We start from the raw sequence: 19,461 nt of genomic DNA, 5'->3' as shown, positions 1-19,461 counted from the left end.
CTAGTTTTTAAATTTTTGATTCATTTGTTTGAGACTACTTAATTCATTTTGGAGTTTTATGCTACAGTTTCTTTCTGCTTTGTAATTAGTTGTGGGGGAAGAATGTACATAAGCCAAAAAATTTTTGATTCTCATTTTCTCTTTTCTTTTTACAGTAATTTTGTATGGACTGCTTCTTTTGGCCCATTTTGTGGAAAGAGTAAAGTTTGGGTGGCTTAAGAAATTCCTAGTTCAAGACTGCCCCCTTCTGTCAGAATAGTAAGGTTCAGTGTCCTTTTTCATATACTTATTCGAGGGCAGGGCAGTTGAGGGGGGCAGGTCTGATGTGTTTAATATTTCTTTTGTTTCTGTAGAATCTTAATTCCTCCCTCTAGCTTCCTTCTTTCCCTTCACTGATCCCTCCCCCTCTCTATTTATCTCTTTACCAGAAGTGGTACCTTTCTAAAAATGCCACCCTAGGTCTTACACACTTTCAAGTCCTTTACCTTTAACTGGTACTGTGATCTACCAGACCCTAGACTGCTTTCAGAAATTTTGGATTTACCGCGAAGCTTCCACTTTCTGTTTGTTTGTTTTGTTTTGTTTTGCTTTCCAGACTCAGGCTCTCAACCCCTCTCCTCTTTTCCATGCAGTTTTTCAAACCCCAAGCCTAAAACATCAAAAGATACTTCTGTTGGAATCTGGTGGGGTTTTTTCTTAATTTAAAAATGATTTGAAGTTCATAGTATTCGTTCTCTCACAGTAGAGCTGAAAGTATCGATTAAGTGTGGTTTTATTTTCCTTTTTAATCTGTATGGTCTTCTGGGAGGATAAGTGGACAAATTCTAATTTAGGAGGCCACCATTGTCCCAGGGGAACCTGGAAGTCCCTTGAATCTTTTTATTCTTATTGTTATTACTGATTGTGATTTGTCAGTATTTTATAAACATTCTTTTCTTAATTTTCTATTTATTTTTTATTTTTTAAATGTTTATTTATTTTGGAGAGAGACAGCGCAAGCAGGGGAAGGGTAGAGAGAGACAGACAGACAGACAGAATCCAAAGCAGGCTCCATGCTCTGAGCTGTCAGCACAAAGCCTGCTGTGGGGCTCAAATCCACAAACCGTCAGATCATGACCTCAGCCGAAGTTGGACGCTTAACTGACTGAGCCACCCAGGTGCCTCAACATTCTCTCTTTTTTTTTTTTAGTTTATTTTTTTATTTTGAGAGAGAGAGAGTACCTACGCATGATTGGAGGAAGGGCAGAGACAGAGAATCCCAAACAGGCTCTGTGCTGACAGCCTAGGCAGGCTTGATCTCACAACCATGAGATCATGACCTGAGCCAAAATCAAGAGTCAGATGCTTAACCAACTGAGCCAACCAGGAGCCCCATATTTTATAAACATTCTTAACACATCTCAGGAAGTAAAGCAAAGAGCTAAGTTTGTGGACAAGTCTTCCGTCTGAAGTAATTTTCTTAAACCAAGTAACTTTCTTAAAACATCAAGCATATAAGAAACAGATTCAGAAATTAAAGTCTCTCATATTCAATCTAATTATGGTAAAATCTGGTAGGATACATTCTATCTTATAGTTTTGTACTAATTAGAAGTCCTTTCTGCCTACGTATAAATAATACCTACTTTGGGCTAAAACAAACAAAATTGTGTTTAGAAGGTTATATAAAAGAAATAAACCAGAAATCAACTTTCTTTCTTATTTTTGTCTTTATGATGATAATGCAAGAACATGACAGATTTTCTGATCTTACATTCTGGTAAAGTTCATTTATCCATCTATTCAATACTTATTGAGGACCACTAAACTGCCAGTCAATGGGGACACAAAGATAACTAAGGGACAGTCCCTGACTCACAGACAAGTAGAGAAATATGAGTAAGTTGCAGTAAGTACAATACCCTTTATAAAATGTTTGAAAATATGCAAACCATACTATACATACTTTTAAGTGTACATATATATGTAGTATAAATACAAAGCCAAGTGAGAAAATTATAATCAAATTAAGTATAGAGGTTAACTCTGGGAGGGTGAGGGGAATATAATCAGGCAGGAATACAAATATAGCTTCAATTTCATCCATGGTAGTTTATTTAATAAATAAAAAGATCTGAAACAAATATTGCAGAGTACTAAGACCTGACAAAGTTGGGTGGTAAGATATCATGGGTATATTTGTTATCTCTATTCTGTATGCTTGAAATAATTTAATTTTTAAAAAACTATTCAAAATGCAGTTCAATTTGGGGCACCTGGGTGGCTCAGTTAAGCGTCCAACTCTTGATATCAGCTCAGGTCATGATCTCGTAGGTTCAAGCCCAGTGTCAGGTTCTGTGCTGACAGCATGGAGTCTGCTTAGGATTCTCTGTCTCCCTCTTTGTCCCTCCCCTGCTCATGTTCTGTCTCTCTCTCAAAACAAATAAATAAACTTAAAAAAAAGGTGGTTGGGTTTTAATAAAAAATGCAGTTCAATTTACCGGAGTTTTAAATCAGAAGTTTCAGATTATGTTCAAGTTGTGTAATAACATAAAATTAAGAACCAATTTAGGTATGAATGAGAAAAATAGCCCATCTGAATACTGTACATCATTTTTTATATGAAGTGTTACACATACCTGTGAGTGCTAAATAAGAAGCAATGTACCGCTTTTCCAGTCCATCTCTAACACTCTGAATTGCACCAAAAATTGGAGGTATAATCATAATCAGGTTACTCACTGTATTCCCTACAGGAGAAAAACACAAGAAAATAATTATATTAGTTAATGCCCCTTTAAATAAAAACTCATGCACTTGGCCCTTAATAAAAATTAAATAGGTGACTTTTCAGAAAGATGGTGGAAAGATATTTACAAAGCACCAAGGGAAAATAATTATCTACTGAATGAAAATTTTATGTAAGAATCTGAGTGAAATAAAGATAACTTTTGGGGTAGCTGGCTGGCTCAGTCAGTAGAGCATACTACTCTTGATCCCATGGTTGTGACTTTAACCCCCACGCTGGGTATAGATTACTTAAAAAAATAAAATCTTTTGGGGCATCTGGGTGGCTCAGTCAGTTAAGTGGCTGGCTCTTTGGTTTCAGCCCAGGTCATGATCTCACGGTTGGTGAATTTGAGCCCCACGTCCGGGTCTGCACTGACAGTGTGGAACATGCTTGGGATTCTCTCTCTCCCCCTCTCTCTCGCTCTCAAAAAATAAACTTAAAAACATTATAATAACATAAAATCTTTAAAAAAAAATAAAGATAATTTTTGACAAATGAAACGAAGATTTTTCAATCAGAACACCCACTAAAGGAATTTCTAAATTCTAAAGGTAAAAAAGAAAACGATCTCAAAAAGAACCTCAAAGATATAGCAAAAAATGAGTTGAAGGTAGCCATTTGCAACTGAGAGAGTGGTCCACAGATACAGCGATGAAAAGGTAAAATATAGAATTGTGTTACTTTTATCTGTTGAATCAAATAGCAATGAATTGAGGTTTGCATTTTATAGATCTTTTTAAAATCTCACTTTATGGTAATATTTTTAACTTCTAGTTTCTATGTTTCTAGTAAAATATGAAAAGCAATGGATCATCATCTGATTTTTGTTCGTATCTTTTGCAAATCGACATATATAGAACACTCTACCATATAGCATATACATTTTTCTCAAGTACACATGGAACATTTTCCAAGATAGAGCATATGTTAGGCCATACATTCTAACAGACTTGAAAAAGATAACATACAAAGTATGTATCTCTCCCAACCACAACAGAATGAAGTTAGAAATAAATAACAGACAGAAAGACAGGATGTGTGGGTGGCTCAGTCAGTTAAAGCATCTGACTCTTGATTTTGGCTCAGGTCATGATCTCCTGGTTCTTGAGTTTGAACCCTAAGTTGGGCTCTGTACTGACAGCGCAGAGCCTGCTTGGGATTCTCGGTCACCTTCTCTCTCTGCCCCTCCCCTGCTCTCTCTCTCAATTTTTAAGCTGGATACATTGCCACTTAGCTAAGAAAACTACATTTCCAAGACCTCTTTGCAGGAAGGAAGGGAGGAAGGAAGGAAGGAAGGAAGGAAGGAAGGAAGGAAGGAAGGAAGGAAGGGAGGGAGGCAGGAAGGAAGGAAGGAAGTTAAGTAAGTAAGTGGAAGTCTGGTATGGTACTTTCAAGAAAAATGGAGATTACACCCTTCTTGTCACCTCCTTCCCTTTTCTGCTACAGGCAATGTGGATGCAATGACTAAAGCCATCTTGGTCTCTGAGGGGAGAGTAGGGATCTAATCCAATTTGGGGGAGGAAGACCTTCCTCTGCCCTATGGTCCTCTGGCTGGACATGGAGTCAAACTGACCATGAGACAGATTATCAGGAGGAAATCAAACTTAGTAGGTGTATATATGGGGAATCCACACAGACATGAAATTCCAAAGACAATGAGGCAACAGGAAACTTACATCAGTTAAGAAAAGGGGATCAGTTAAGGATACAAAGGGGATAAAGACCATAAGCAAGAAGGTGAAAGGAGATGTATGGGAAAACAAGGTTGCCCTATTATGCAGGTGAATTCCTTAGGTAAAAGGTAGTCTCTGTTAATAGTTCTCTTCCTGTTACAGGCTCTCCTTTCCATTGTAAATTTAGCAGTTGCAGGGAGGCAGAGAGCTTTTCCTGCTTCTGCTGGGTTTCAATTACTTTTAACTTAAAATAATCTTTATGCCAAATGGCCCATCTTGGGCAGCCTGCCCCGGCCCCCTACACTAAGCATGGCTGAGCAACAAAATAAGAGAAGCTTGGACCCCTGATACCATGGAGCTGCCACCCCAGCCCCGAACTGCCTTTCAGACTGAAATAAATCTACATCTTGTTTAAAGCATTAATTATCATATATTTGTTACTCACAGACAAACCTAATCCTAACTGATGCAAAAGATGTCCTTAGTGCACCTTATTTCATTTGAATTAAAAATGCTAACAGCCTTTTCTCTGTGAATATACAGTGGAAACTGAAACTGAAAGACAAATGCCTGTCTTTGAGTCATTACACATCTTTCTTAAATTTAATGCTGTTACATGAATGATAAACCTAAATTAATCCAAATGTTTTATGAGGACAGTTTTCACTTTTTATTTTAAATGTTAAAATGCAAAGATAAATATAAAAATGAAGTTAACATGTTATGTCAGCTCCTTTTTAAATTACAGTTGACACATAATGCTCCATCAATTTCAGGTATATAGCATAGTGACTTGACTAGTCGATACATTATGCTGTGCTCACCACAAGTGTACCTACCAATGTCACCATACAATGCTAATTACAATACTATTTCCTATGCCCTAATTTTCATCCCTGTGACTTATTCATTCCAAAATTGGAAGTCAGTATCTCCCACTTCATCCATTTGCCCATCCTTCCTGGCAACCATAATTTATTCTCTGTATTTATGGAACTGTTTTTGCTGTTTGTTTTTTAGATACCATATACAAGTGAAATCATGTTGTTTGTGTTTCTTTGATTTATTTCATTTAGCATAATACCATCTAGGCCTATCCATGTTGTGACAAATGGCAAGATCACATTCTTTTTTTTATGGCTGAGCAATATTCCATATATATGTCATATCTTCTTTATCCATTCATCTATGGATGGACACTTGGGCTACTTCCATATCTCAGCTGTTCGTAAACTATGCTGCAATAAACAAAGAAATGAATATAACTTTTCAAATTAGTGTTCTCATTTTCTTTGGGTAAATAAATACCCAGCAGTGGAATTAATGGGCCATATGATATTTCTAACCTATTTAATATATTTTTTGAACTTTGGGGTATTTTTTTAAGTATAATCTTTACACCCAGCATGGGACTTGAACTCACAACTCTGAAATCAAGAGTTGCATGCTCTACCAACAAAGCCAGCCAGGTGCCCGATATTTCCAATTTTTCGAGGAATCTCCATATTGTTTTCCAGGTTGCATCAATTTACATTTTCACTAATAGTGCATGAGCATTCCCATTTCTCCACATCCTCGCCAACACTTTTTATTTCTAGTCTTTTTAATTCTAGTCACTCTTGCCTTTTCATTTTGTTAATGATTTCTTTCCTTCACTGTGAAAAGCTTTTCATTTTGATGTAGCCCCAACAGTTTATTTTTCCTTTTGTTTCACTTGCTTGAGGAGACATATCCAGAAAAATGTTGCTAAGGCTAAAGTCAAAGAAATGATTACTATGTTTTCTTCTGGGAGTTGTATGATTTCAGGTCTTACATTAGGTCTTTAGTCCATTCTCAGTTTATTTTTGTGTATGGTGTAAGAAAGTGTTCCGGTTTCTCGCGCCTGAGCGGCTCAGTCAGTTAAGCATCTGACATCGGCTCAGCTCATGATCTCATGGTTCATGAGCTCAAGTCCCACATCAGGTGAGCCCAAGCACCACTTCGGGTAAGACAACGCCCCATAATGGGTGAGTATGAGCCCCACTTCGGGTGAGCCCTGCTTCTCTCTCTCTCCCTCTCTCTACCCCTCATGGGATTCTCTCTTCCTCTCTTGCTCTGCCCCTCACTCACTTGCACCCTCACTCTCCCTAAAATACAAAAAAAAAAAAGTGTTCCAGTTTCATTCTTTTGCATGTAGCTATACAGTTTTTCCAGCACCATGAAGACACTGTGTTCTCCCCATTGTATACTCTTGCCTCCTTTGTTGGAGATTAATTGACCATATAAGTGTGGGTTTATTTCTGGGTTCTCTATTCTGTTCCATTAATCTATGTGTCCCTTTTTGTGCCAGTACCATACTCTCTTGATAAACATATTCTTTTTTTTTTTTTAAGTTTATTTTTGAGAGAGGGAGAGAGAGAGGAAACGTGAGCAGGGAGGGACAGGGCGGGGGGGCAGATTATCTGAAGCGGGCTTTGCGCTGACCAGAGAGCACGATGCCGGTCTCCAACTCATGAACCATGAGCTCATGACCTGAGGCAAAGTTGGACACTTAACCGACTGAGCCACCCAGGCGCCCCCATAAATACCATATTCTTAAACAATCAATGGGTCAAAGAAGAAATCACAAGAGAAAGTAGAAAATACTTGGAGATGAATTAAAATAAACACAACATACCAAAATTAATTAATTAATTGGATACAACAGGGCTAAGGGGAAATTCATAGCTAAATTCAAACATCAAAAATCAAGAAAGATCTTCAAGCTGAAATGAAATAATGGTAATTAGTAACATAAATATATATATAAATATACAGCACACTGGTGAAGATAAGTATATGGTCTAACTCTGAATACTCTAATACTGTAATATGATGGTATATTAAACATGTAAGCCTATCACTTAAAAAGTTAAAAGGGCAAAAGTATTAAAAAGAACTAAAGCTGCAAATGACATAGACAATAGAGTTAGTATCCAAAATATATAAAGAACTGACACCTAAAAACAAATAATCCAATTAAAAAATGGGCAGAAAATACAAACAGACATTTCTCCAAAAAAGACATACAGATGGCCAACAGACACATGAAAAGATGCTCAACATCACTCATCATCAGGGAAATGCAAATAAAAACCACAATGATGGATTGCCTCACACCTGTCAGAATGGCTAAAATCAACACAAGAAACAACAGGTGTTGACAAGGATGTGGAGGAAAAGGTACCCTTGTGTACTGGCAAACTGGTACAGCCACTGTGGAAAACAGCATGCAGGCTCCTCAAAAAGTTAAAAATAAAACTACCCTACAACCCAGTAATCACACTACTGGGTATTTTCCCAAAGAATACGAAAACACTAATTCAAATGGACAATATGCACCCTATGTTTATTGCAACATTATTTACAATTACCAAACTATGGAAGCAGTCCAAGTGTCCACCCATAGACGAATGGGTGAAGAAGCTGTGTGTGTGTGTATATATATATGTGTATATATATATATGTACATATACATATATATATATACACATATATATATTCCACACAATGGAATATTTTTCAGCCATAAAAAAGAATAAAATCTTGGCATGTGCAACAACATGGCTGGATCTAGAAAGTATAATGCTAAGCAAAATAAGTCAAAATACCATATGATTTCGCTCATATGTGGAATTTGAACAAAGGGGGGAAAAAAAGAGAAAGACAAACCAAGAAACAGACTGCTAACTGTAGAGAACAAACTGATGGTTACCAGAGGAAAGGTGGGTAGGGGCCAGGTTAAATAGGGAATGGGGATTAAGAGCACACTTATCGTAATGAGCACTGAGTAGTTGTTGAATCACTATTATGGTACACCTGAAACTAATATAACACTGTATGTAAACAGTACTGGAATTAAAATTAAAAACTTAATTTAAAAAAAACTAGCTAAAACAATTTATTAGTGAATAGACAATAAAAAAAAGGTAAATTATAATATTAAAAACCTACATGGAGGGGAATAAAAGGGTAGAGGTTTAGTGAGTGAAGTTGTTATCAACATAAAAAAGACTGCTATAAGTTGTCTTATGTAAGCCTCAGGGTAACCATACAGCAAAAACCTACCGTAGATCACAAAAGATAAGGGGACAGGAATCAAAGCATACAACTATTGAAAATCATCAATTCATAAAGGCAGCAAAAGAGGAACAAAGGAATAGGGAAACTACAAAACAGCCAGAAAACCAGATGGCATTAGTTAAGTCCTGACTATCAATAAATAATTACTCTAAATGTAAATGGATTCAATTCTGCAATTAAAAGGCATACAATGGCTGCATGGATAAAAAAAAAAAAAAATCAAGACCCAAGTATATGCTGGCTACAAAACATTCTTTTCAGGTTTAAAGACATGCATATGCTCAAAGTAAAGGTATGGAAAAAGATATTCCATGCAAGGGAAACCAAAAGAGAGCAAAGGTAGCTAACTTAGACAAAATAGATATTAAGCCAAAAAACTGTAACAAAAAACAAAGATCATTATGTAATAACAGAGGCTTAATTCATCAAGAGGATATAATAATTGTAAATATGTATAAGGCCAACATCAGAGCACCTAAATATATTAAGCAAACACTAACAGATCTTAAGGGAGAAATAATATAATTAATAGTAGGGGACTTCAATACCCCACTTTCAACAATGAATTGTTCATCCAGATGGAAAAATAATACAGGAAAGTTGGACTTAAACTACACCTGACACCAAAAGGACCCAACAGACATATATACAGAACATTCCACCCAAGAGCAGCAGAACATACATTCTCTAGGACAGATCATATGATAGGTCACAAAACAAATTTTAGCACAAATTTTAAAACTGAAATAATACAAAGTATCTTTTCTGACCGCAGTGGTCTAAAACTAGAAATCAATAACATGGAGAAAAACTATAAATTCACAAATATGTAGAAATTAAACAACAGACCCCTGAACAAACAATGGAGCAAAGAAGAAATCAAAAGGTAAATTAAAAAATATCTTGAAGTAGGGGCACCTGTGTGGCTCAGTTGGTTAGGCATCCAACTTCAGCTCAGGTCATGATCTTTCGGTGCATGGATTTGAGCCCCACGTTGGGCTTTGTGCTGACAATTCACAGCCTGGAGCCTGCTTCAGATTCTGTGTCTCCCTCTCTCTCTGCCCCTCTCCCTCTTGTGCACGTGTGCACCCTCTCTCTCTCTCTCTCTCTCTCTCAAAAATAAACAAACATAATAAATAAATAAATAAATAAATAAATAAATAAATAAATAAATAAATAAATCTTGAAATAAATGAAAATGAAAACACAATAGGCCAAACTTATGGGATACAGCTAAAATAGTTCCAAGAGGGAAGTTTACAGCAATAAATGCCTGTGTTAAGGAAAAAAAACATCTCAATCAACTTAACTTTACACCTCAAAGAACTAGAAAAGAACAAACTAAGCCCAAAATTAGGAAAAAATAAAGATCAGAATGGAAATAAATTAGATTAATGAAACTAAAAGCTGTTTGTTGCTTTTTTTTTTCAAGATAAAAATGGACAAAGCTTTAAGCTAGATTAACTCAGGAAAAAAAGATAATTCAAATAAATAAAATTAGAAGTAAAAGAGAACATTACAACTAACACTACAGAAATAAAAAGGATCATGAGAGACAACTATAAACAATTATATGCTAACAAACTGGAAAACCTAGAAGAAATAGATAAACTCCTAGATATATACAATCCATGAAGACTAAATCAGGAAGAAACAAAATCGTAATGAAACAATAACAAGTAAGGATATTGCATCAGTAATCAAAAACCTTCCAGGGGTGCCTAGCTGGCTCAGTCAGTAGAGCATGTGACTTGATCTTGGGGTCATGGGTTTGAGCCCCACACTGGGTGTAGAGATGACTTTAAAAAATAATAACAAAATTAAATTAAAATTTCAAAATAAAAAGATAAAAAACTTCCCAACATAGAAAAGCTGAGGACAAGTAGTTTCATTGGTGACTTCTACTAAGCATCTAAAGAACTGACACCAAAACTCAAACTGTTCCAAAAAAACAGAAGAGTGAGGAATACTTCCAATCATGTGTTCATGAATCCAGCATGACCCTGATACCAAACTATATGATGTCATGGAAATGTGGAATCTAAAAAAGCCAAACTCAGAGAAACAGAACAGTGTGGTAGTTACCATGGGCTGAGGGTGGGGTGCATGGAGGGTGGAGAAATTAGCCAGAGTACAAACTTCCAGTTACAGGATTGACAAGTTTTGGAGATTTAATGTACAGCATGGTGATTACAGCTTATAATACTATATTATACACTTAAAAGTTGCTAAGAAAGTAGATCTTAAATGTTTTCACCACACACACACAAAAATGGTAATTATGTGGTAAGATACAGGTATTACCTAATGCTATGGTGGTAATCATTTTACAATACATAAGCTTATCAAATCAACCCACTATATGTATCAAAATTATATAACATTACACAGTTAACCCTTGAACCACACAGATTTGAACTGTATGGGTCCAGGGGCGCCTGGGTGGCTCAGTCAGTTAAGTGTCCAACTTCAGCTCAGGTCACTATCTCGCGGTCCGTGAGTTCGAGCCCCGCGTCGGGCTCTGTACTGACAGCTCAGAGCCTGGAGCCTGCTTCCGATTCTGTGTCTCCCTCTCTCTCTGACCCTCCCCCGTTCATGCTGTGTCTCTCTCTGTCTCAAAAATCAATAAACATTAAAAAAAAAAAAAAAAGAAAAAAAGAACTGTATGGGTCCAATAAATATAATACACTACTGTAAATACATTTTGTTTTCCTTATGATTTTTTGATTATTTTTTAATGTTTATTTATAAGAGAGAGAGAGAGAGAGAGCAAGCAGGAGAGGGGCAGAGAGAGAGTGGGACAGAGGATCTGAAGCAGGCCCCATGCTGACGAGAGCCCAATGTGGGGCTCAAACTCCCAAACCGTGAAACCATGACCTGAGCCGAAGTTGGAAGCTCAACTGACTGAGCCACCCAGGGACCCCCTTATGATTTTCTTATGACATTTTCTTTTCTCTAGCTTACTGTATTGTAAAAATACAGTATATAATACATAAAACATACAAAAATATATTAATCAACTTATTGGTAAGGCTTCTGGTCAACAGTAAGCTATTAGTAGTTATATTTGGGGGAGTAAAAAGTTATACATAGCTTTTCAACTGCATGGGTGGGTTGGAATCCCTTAACTCAGTATTATTCAAGGGTCAACTCTTTTCAATTATATCTCAATATAACTGGTGGAAAATCCACCCCCCCCCACCCCGCCTCCACCAAATCTAACTATTTCCAAGTAACTTAACTGAATCCTAGAACAAAATTCAAAACTATTTCTGGTAATACAAAAAATATCCAGCACCCAACAAGGTAAAATTAAACACAATGTCTGGCATCCAATCAAAGATTACCAAGCATATAAAGAAAAAACACAACCCATATTGAGAAAAATAATCCAGGGAAACCAATCCAGAACTCATACATATGTTAGAATTAGCAAACAAAAATTAAAACAGTTTATATAAAAGTCTAGAAAATACAAACTAGAAAGAAGATCAGTGGTTATGGGGTAGAGCAGAGGTAGAGGGAACAGTGGGAAAGGGAAGACTTACAAAGGGACATGAGAAAACCTGGAGGTGATGGGTATGTTCATTATCTTGATTGTGGTGATGGTTTCATATGTGTATACATATGTCAAAACTTAGTTTGTACACTTAAGTAGGCACACTCTGTTGTATGTCAACTATACCTGATAAAACTTTTTTGTTGTTCTGCCTCTAGGGAGTAAAATTAGAGCATAGAGAGAAAAGAGGGAAAGGTACTGCTTTCTGGTTTTTTACAAGCCTTTTTTTAGCATGACCTAGATTTTAATCTATTTTTTAATGTACTGGATTTTTATATTTTTAATTTATTATTTTGATAAAATAAAAACTAATTCAGGGTGCCTGGGTGGCTCAGTCGATTAAACATCCGGACTCTTGGTTTTAGCTCAGATCATGATCTCGCTCTGTGGATTCGAGCCCCAGAGTGGGCTCTGCGCTGACAGTGCAGAGCCTGCTCGGGATTCTCTGCCCCCCTCTCTTTCTGCCCCTCCCCTGCTCACAAGCATGCTCTCTGTCTCTCTCAAAATAAATAAATAAACTTTATTTAAAAAATTAAAGCAACTTTTAGGAAAGGGAATGAAACAGATGGAGAGAATTTCATAGATGTGATAAGATTTGAGCTGGAACCTGAAAGGAGAGAAAGTCTGAAGTCTACTGAGCCTATTAAGTATCAGGTACTGGACTTCACACTACACACATGCTAACTTGCTTCTCACAACAACCTTGTGAAACATTGTTACCTCGTTAAAGGAACAATAAACTCAGGCTAAGAGATTATACAATTTACCCAAATTCTCGCAATAAACAAATGGCAGCACCAAGATTTTATTCCAGGTCTATCTGTCCTTACAGCCAACGTTCCCACCCACCCCCCTTTTTTCTAATGTTTATTTTTGAGAGAGAGAAAAAGAGAGAGAGCACAAGTAGGGAGGGGCCAAGAGAGAGGGAGACACAGAATCCAAAGAGGCTCCAGGCTCTGAGCTGTCAGCACAGAGTCCAATGCAGGGCTCCAACTCACAAACTGTGAGATCATGACCCTGAGCTGAAGTCGGAGGCCTGACCAACTGAGCCACTCAGGCACCCCCTCCTTTTTTCTTTTTTAAGAGAGAGAGAGAGAGAGAGAGAGCGAGCTCCAGTGCATGAGCAGGGGAGACGGGCAGAGGGAGAGAGAGAGAATCTTTTTTTAAGTTTATTTATTTTTGAGAGAGAGAGAGAGAGAGTGAGCAAGCAGGGAAGGGGCAGAGAGAGGGGGACAAAGGATCTTTAAGTAGGCTCTGTGCTGACAGCAGGGAGCCTGATGCGGGGCTCAAACTCAAACAGCGAGATGAAGACCTGAGCTGAAGTCAGATGCTCAACCACTGAGACATCCAAGTGCCGAGAGAGAGAGAGAGAGAGAGAGAGAGAGAGAGACAGAGAGACAGAGAGACAGAGAGACAGACAGAGAAAGAATCTTAAGCAGGCTCCATGCTCAGCAGAGACCCCAACGCAGGGCTGTGACCGTGGGATCATGACCTGAGCCAAAATCAAGAGGTGGATGCTCAACCAACAGAGCCACCCTGCTGCCCCTAAATGTTCTTCCCTTTAAATGCACAAGCACAATGTTTGCACAAAGGTCCTTATTGATGTTTTAAAAATTATATCAAAGAATATTCTATTAAAAACGTTTTATGCCCCCTCAAACTAACAAGAATCTTTACTGATGGCTGAGATAAAGGAATTGAAATATGCCCAAAAGTACAGATAGTATTAAATTTTGCTGAGATGTCAATACTACGGAGGTCAGAAACACATTTCGAATAACCTGGAAGGCAGGGGGTAGGAGAGAGTCCTACAAACTATAGGAAACTCAATTAAAGGTCAGCGCAAAGTTTTACAAATTAGAATGAGGAACACAAACCTTAAATATAGGCTAGTGTGAGAGACAGAATAAGGACAACTGTGAGAGAAAGATCCAAAGGCAGAAAAATGACAGTAGACTATTCTTGGGGAAAATCTGAATATACTATCTCAAAGCAAGATTTAGAGGTAAAAATGGAAAGAGCTGGATAGTGGTCATCCTTCTCTCTGCTTTAATTCAGCATCTCTTTGGACTGTTTACCTATTTTGGCACCCTACTTTAAACAAACAGATCTTAAATACTGAGAGAAGAAACTAAAATAAAGGAATCATTTACTTAATTAATAAAACATGTCATATGAGAAAGGCATGATTCTGGTCTTTAAATACCTGAAGGACTGCTAAATTACAGGTGAATGAGGTGTAGTGCAGTTGTAAAATATAACAATTAAAAGCAATGAAGTTACAGAGAAGCAGATTTCCACTCAATATAAGGCAAAACATTCTAAAATTAAAGCTGTCCAAAAAAAAGTGTAATAAGCTGCCTTATTTTGGGCAGGGGCCATGTCTTACACTTGTATGCTTCTCCCTTAGCACAATACCAAGGACAGAGCAGGCACTCCAGAAAATCTGATAGAATGAATAAATGCATGCATGTATGCTCAGTGAAACCAGAGTATAATTTTTCCTTTATCCTTTGGCATTATTCATAAAAGTACATGTTTCTTCTCTTTTGATTTAACAATGGTTATAGCAGACAGCAGCTTGTTTTGCTAAGCTTTACATATGGAGAGAGATGAAAGAATGGATGAATTAAGAAAAGACGGGGGGGGGGGGGGGTGGGGGCACCTGAGTGGCTCAGTCGGTTGAGCAGCCGACTTTGGCTCGGGTCATGATCTTGCAGTCCGTGAGTTTGAGCCCCGCGTCAGGCTCTGTGCTGACAGTTCAGAGCCTGGAGCCTGTTTCAGATTCTGTGTCTCCCTCTCTCTGACCCTCCCCTGTTCATGCTCTGTCTCTCCCTGTCTCAAAAATAAATAAATGTTAAAAAATTTTAAAAAAAAGAAAAGAAAAGACAGGGGTGCCAGGGTGGCTCAGTCAGTTAAGCATCTGATTTTCGGTTTGGGCTCAGGTCATGATCTCACAGTTCGTGAGTTCAAGCCCCATGTCGGGCTCTGCTCTGTCAGCACAGAGCCTGCTTGAGATTCTCTCTCCCTCTCTCTCTGTCTGCCCCTGGCTCTCTCTCTCAAAATAAATAAATAAACTTAAAAAGAAGAAGAAGAAGAAGAAGAAGAAGAAGAAGAAGAAGAAGCAGCAGCAGCATTAGACATACTCTTTTTTAAAAGTATAAAAATACCATATTGTAACAAAAAAAGTGAAACTGAATTTTACATGTTTTTAATAGCAAATGCATCCTTGCTATGAAACATAAAGAAATTTACACTCCTAAATTTCCTCCCACCTCTCTTCTCCTATTTACTTACTTTTATTAGTCATTTCCACATTGTCGAAGACCATATATTTCACATTGTCAAGGATTACGTTTAGCTCTGTAAGCCACATTTTCCATTCTTGTGCTTTTTTAAATAACAGCTTTATCAAGATATAATTTTCTGTACAATTCAGTAGTTTTAATACATTTACAGAGTTGTGCAATCATCACTAATTTTAGAACATTTTCATCAGCTCAAAATGACACCCCACACCCATTAGCAGTCAACTCCCCATCTCTCCTTCCCACAGTCCCGGGAAACCACTAGTCACTTTCTAGGTCTGTGGATTTGGCTATTTTGGACATTTCATATAAATGAAACTATATAATATGTAGTCTTTTGTGTCTAGCTTCTCTCACTTAGCATAATGTTTTTAAGGCTTATCTATGGTGTCGCTTGCATGTGTCTATAACTTCATTCTTTTTTATTGCCAAATATTCCATTGAATGGATATGCCACATCTTGTTTATATATTCATCAAGTGGTCATTTGGATTATTTCCATTCTTTGGCTATTAAAATGTACTATGAACATTCATATACAATTTTGTGGGTGGACATGTTTTCAATTCTCTTGGATAGATACCTAGGAGAGGAATTCTTGCATCATACGGAAATTCTATGGTCATCCTTGTTTTTAGCCTCAGTTCTCCATTTAATGGATAGTACCTTTACTAGTTTTTTCCCCATGGCTGTTCTTCCCATTTTGCCTTTTTTTTTTTATTTTTGAGAGAGACAGAGCATGAGCGGGGGAGGGGCAGAGAGAGAGGAAGACACAGATTCTGAAGCAGCCTCCAGACTGAACTTTCAGCAGAGAGCCTGAGGCAGGGCTCAAATCCATGAACAATGAGATCACGACCCGAGCTGAGGTCAGACGCTCGACCACTGAGCCACCCCAGGCACCCCTTGCCTTTCTTTCTTTCTTTTTAATTTTTAATGGTTTTTTTGTTTGTTTGTTTTTTTGAGAGAGAGACAGAGCTTGAGCAGGGGAGAGGCAGAGAGAAAAGTAGACACAGAATCTGAAGCAGGCTCCAGGCTCCGAGCTGTCAGCACAGAGTCCGATGCGGGGCTCAACCCCACAAATCGTGAGATCATGACCTGAGCTAAAGTTGGACGCTTAACCGACTGAGCCACCCAAGCATACACCCCCCTTGCCTTTATTTTTTTTAAACAAGTTCTACTTGTTTAGATTTCATCACCCATCTTCACATAGTTTTTCAGGGGGTTATACATGTTGTATTCCCCGACATCTTGAGTCCTTGAGAACATTGTGCTCTGCGTTTATTATCAAAAGATGACTTAGCTATGTTGGGATCTCTCTTTCCTTCAGAAGTTTCTAAGTATTGTGCTGTCGTCTTCAAGATTGAACATTACTAGGGAGAAGTTTGAAGCTAGCCTAAATGTTTCCCTTGTAGAAGACTTGCTTTCTTGCCTAGACTCCTGAAGGATTACTGCATTATACTTAAATCTATGTATTTTGGTAGATAATAGGTATTGAAATCAGATAAAAATGCTATACCCACTCTCTCTACACAGCTAATAAAACATAATAAAGACATTATTGACTCCTGAGTCAGACTGACAGCTTGAATCTGTAACTGCAAGCTGTAGTGCTACACCTGTAATTTTTAATAGCATCAAAACATGTCACATACTTAGATACAAAATCTAACAAAAAAGGTGTAAGACAAAATATTAATAAAAGTCTAGGCAGGTTTTCTGGGTGCAAACTGAGAAACTGATTTTAAACTTTATATGAAAATTTAAAATGCCAAGAACAACCCAGACAATCTTAAGTAACAACAAAATTAGAGTATTTACACTACTAGATATCATGGCCTATTAGCAAGAATAGACAAATAGAACAGAAAAGATCCCAAGAGCAAACTTGTATAGTCACCTGATTTATGACAAACATGGCCCTGCAGTGTAGTAACAGAAAAAAATGCTCTCTTCTGGATAGACTAGATACTCACATGGGAGGAAAACAAACTTGGACCCCAAACTCACACTTCTTATCCAAAAATAGATTCAAGATGTACTGCTGATCTAAACATGACAGGTACAACAATGTAACTTATAGAAGAAAACACAGCAAAACATCTTGATGACCTTGGAGTGCCAATGAGTTTTTAAACAGGACACAAAAAGAATTAACCACAAAGGCAAAAAAACTGTAATATCAAGAAGCTAAGGCTATAAAGTCAAGCTAAGACTACAAAGTCAAGAAGAATAAAAGGTTGTTTTCAAAAAGCTGATTTAAAGAATAATAGGTATGAAATTGCTTTGTAAATAAGGAGATATATAAATGTTAGCTAATTTAACTTTACTGACCAAAAAGAACGCACATAAAATGATCATGAACTGAAACATTTTTGGTTAAAAAATGGTGTAAGTCCAAGACCAATCAAATTCTAAGTAGAAGTAATTTAGCCTTTATTTTCTATAATTCATTTACATTAACATTTTAATTTAAAATTTTAAAAACAATATAGCCACATTGTAGAAAATATATAAGGAAAAGAAGAGAAAAAAATCCATTATTTTACCATCTTAAGACATCCATTTTTATCATTTTGGTGTTTACGGGAACCCTAACCAAACTCAGAGTAATTTGAACAAGAAAGGTTTATGATAAAGAATCATTAACTATGAGAGAAATGGAGTAACGAAAGATAGCCCGTAAGAAGTAAAAGGAGGCACCTCAGTCAGTTAAGTGTCAGACTCTTGGTTTTGGCTTAGGTCATGCTCTCATGGTTGTGGGATCGAGCCCCATGTCAGGCTCCACACTGGGCATGGAGCCTGCTTGAGATTCTCTCTCTTTCTCTCACTCTCTGTCCCTCTCCCCGCCCCCCCCCCCCACCACCACAAGTAAAGAGAAGTCTACAGACTATAGGAATAGCAGATATAAGGAACAGTCCGCTATCCCTAAGACGGAGATAGAACAATAAAAGAAGAGGTCCCAGCCAGGGCTGAAATCTAGACCTTGTGGGAGAAGGCATGGCCATAGCTCATAGAACAGCAGAAAAGTTTCCTGTGGTGCCACACCTGCAGAGCTTTCTGAAAATCCACCCTTCAGAACTCGTTCTTCATATGCCCTTCTAGGAGGCCAGGGAAGCTGATCACATCGAGTGGGGGAGCTACTGACTAGCGTAAAAGCTGACCCAGCTTTAGGATCTGGGCACTAGGGGAAGCTTCATGCACTGTAAGAGACAGATGCTAGTTAAGCCACTCACACTGCAAGAGCTAGGCACTGGAGAAGCCAAGCCAGCACACCAGAACCAGGAAGGGAAACCCTTCCCTCTTGCAATGTCTTTCCAGTGCCCTCTACTGACAAAGGTTAACATTCTGCCAGCTGTCAAAAGAAACACTGAAAGGGCCCAGTTCCATTTTCACAGAGCATGCAATGAATGATGAATTCGGGGCTGACGGGTAATAAGCTGACAACTAACACAATTATAAAACTATGTTTTCATCCATCAGGCCTGGGCATAACTATGGTTAGTGAGGGTTCCCCAAATACCAAAATGATAAGAATGGTTTTTTTAAGATGGTAAAATGATTTTCTCTCTTTTTTTTTTCTATATTTTCTATAATGTGGTTATATTGGTTTTTTAAATTTCAATTAAACTGTTACTAATATAAATGAATAACAGAAAATAAAAGCTAAATTACTTCCACTTAGAGTTTAATTGGGTTTGGGGTGCTCCCAGAAAATTCAAAGTTTTTTTTTCCAGGAATAAAAACCAGAGATTCATTCACATACTACACAATAAGTATACCAAAACATTAAAGCAAAAATTTTTTTTTCATAGAATCCTGCTTGAAAATAGACTTAAGGAATTTTTTTAAATCTGAAACTATGATATTTTTATATCCCCAAACAATTTCTTTTTATTCTCCCCAAAAGTAAATTTGAAACAACTCTGAATGAAGAAATAGTATGAAGACGTTTGCCTCGGGATGACAGTAGGTGGAGCCAGTGTGCAGGGCAGTCTCAACAGTTCTCCGTAATCTGGCCAAATACATAGAGCCCTGGGGCAACTGGGCAAA

At 37.5% G+C, this 19,461-nt stretch overlaps 1 protein-coding gene across 3 annotated transcripts in view; it reads right to left on the bottom strand.

Moving 5' to 3' along the window:
• The window catches only part of ACER3 (alkaline ceramidase 3), a 167,151-nt gene that overhangs the window by 102,842 nt on the left and 44,848 nt on the right, over positions 1-19,461 (bottom strand). For 2 of the 3 annotated variants that reach the window (XM_053203721.1, XM_027039624.2), the window contains exon 2: positions 2,619-2,729. In XM_053203721.1, coding sequence (XP_053059696.1) covers positions 2,619-2,729 — 111 coding nt within the window. Of the gene's footprint in view, positions 1-2,618; positions 2,730-19,461 lie in introns of those variants that run through there. The other variant, XM_027039626.2, reaches the window with a different exon arrangement.

This window comes from Acinonyx jubatus, chromosome D1, assembly GCF_027475565.1.
Source record: "Acinonyx jubatus isolate Ajub_Pintada_27869175 chromosome D1, VMU_Ajub_asm_v1.0, whole genome shotgun sequence".
Classification (NCBI taxonomy): Eukaryota; Metazoa; Chordata; class Mammalia; order Carnivora; family Felidae; genus Acinonyx; species Acinonyx jubatus.
This window is presented reverse-complemented; position numbering and strand designations above follow the sequence as displayed.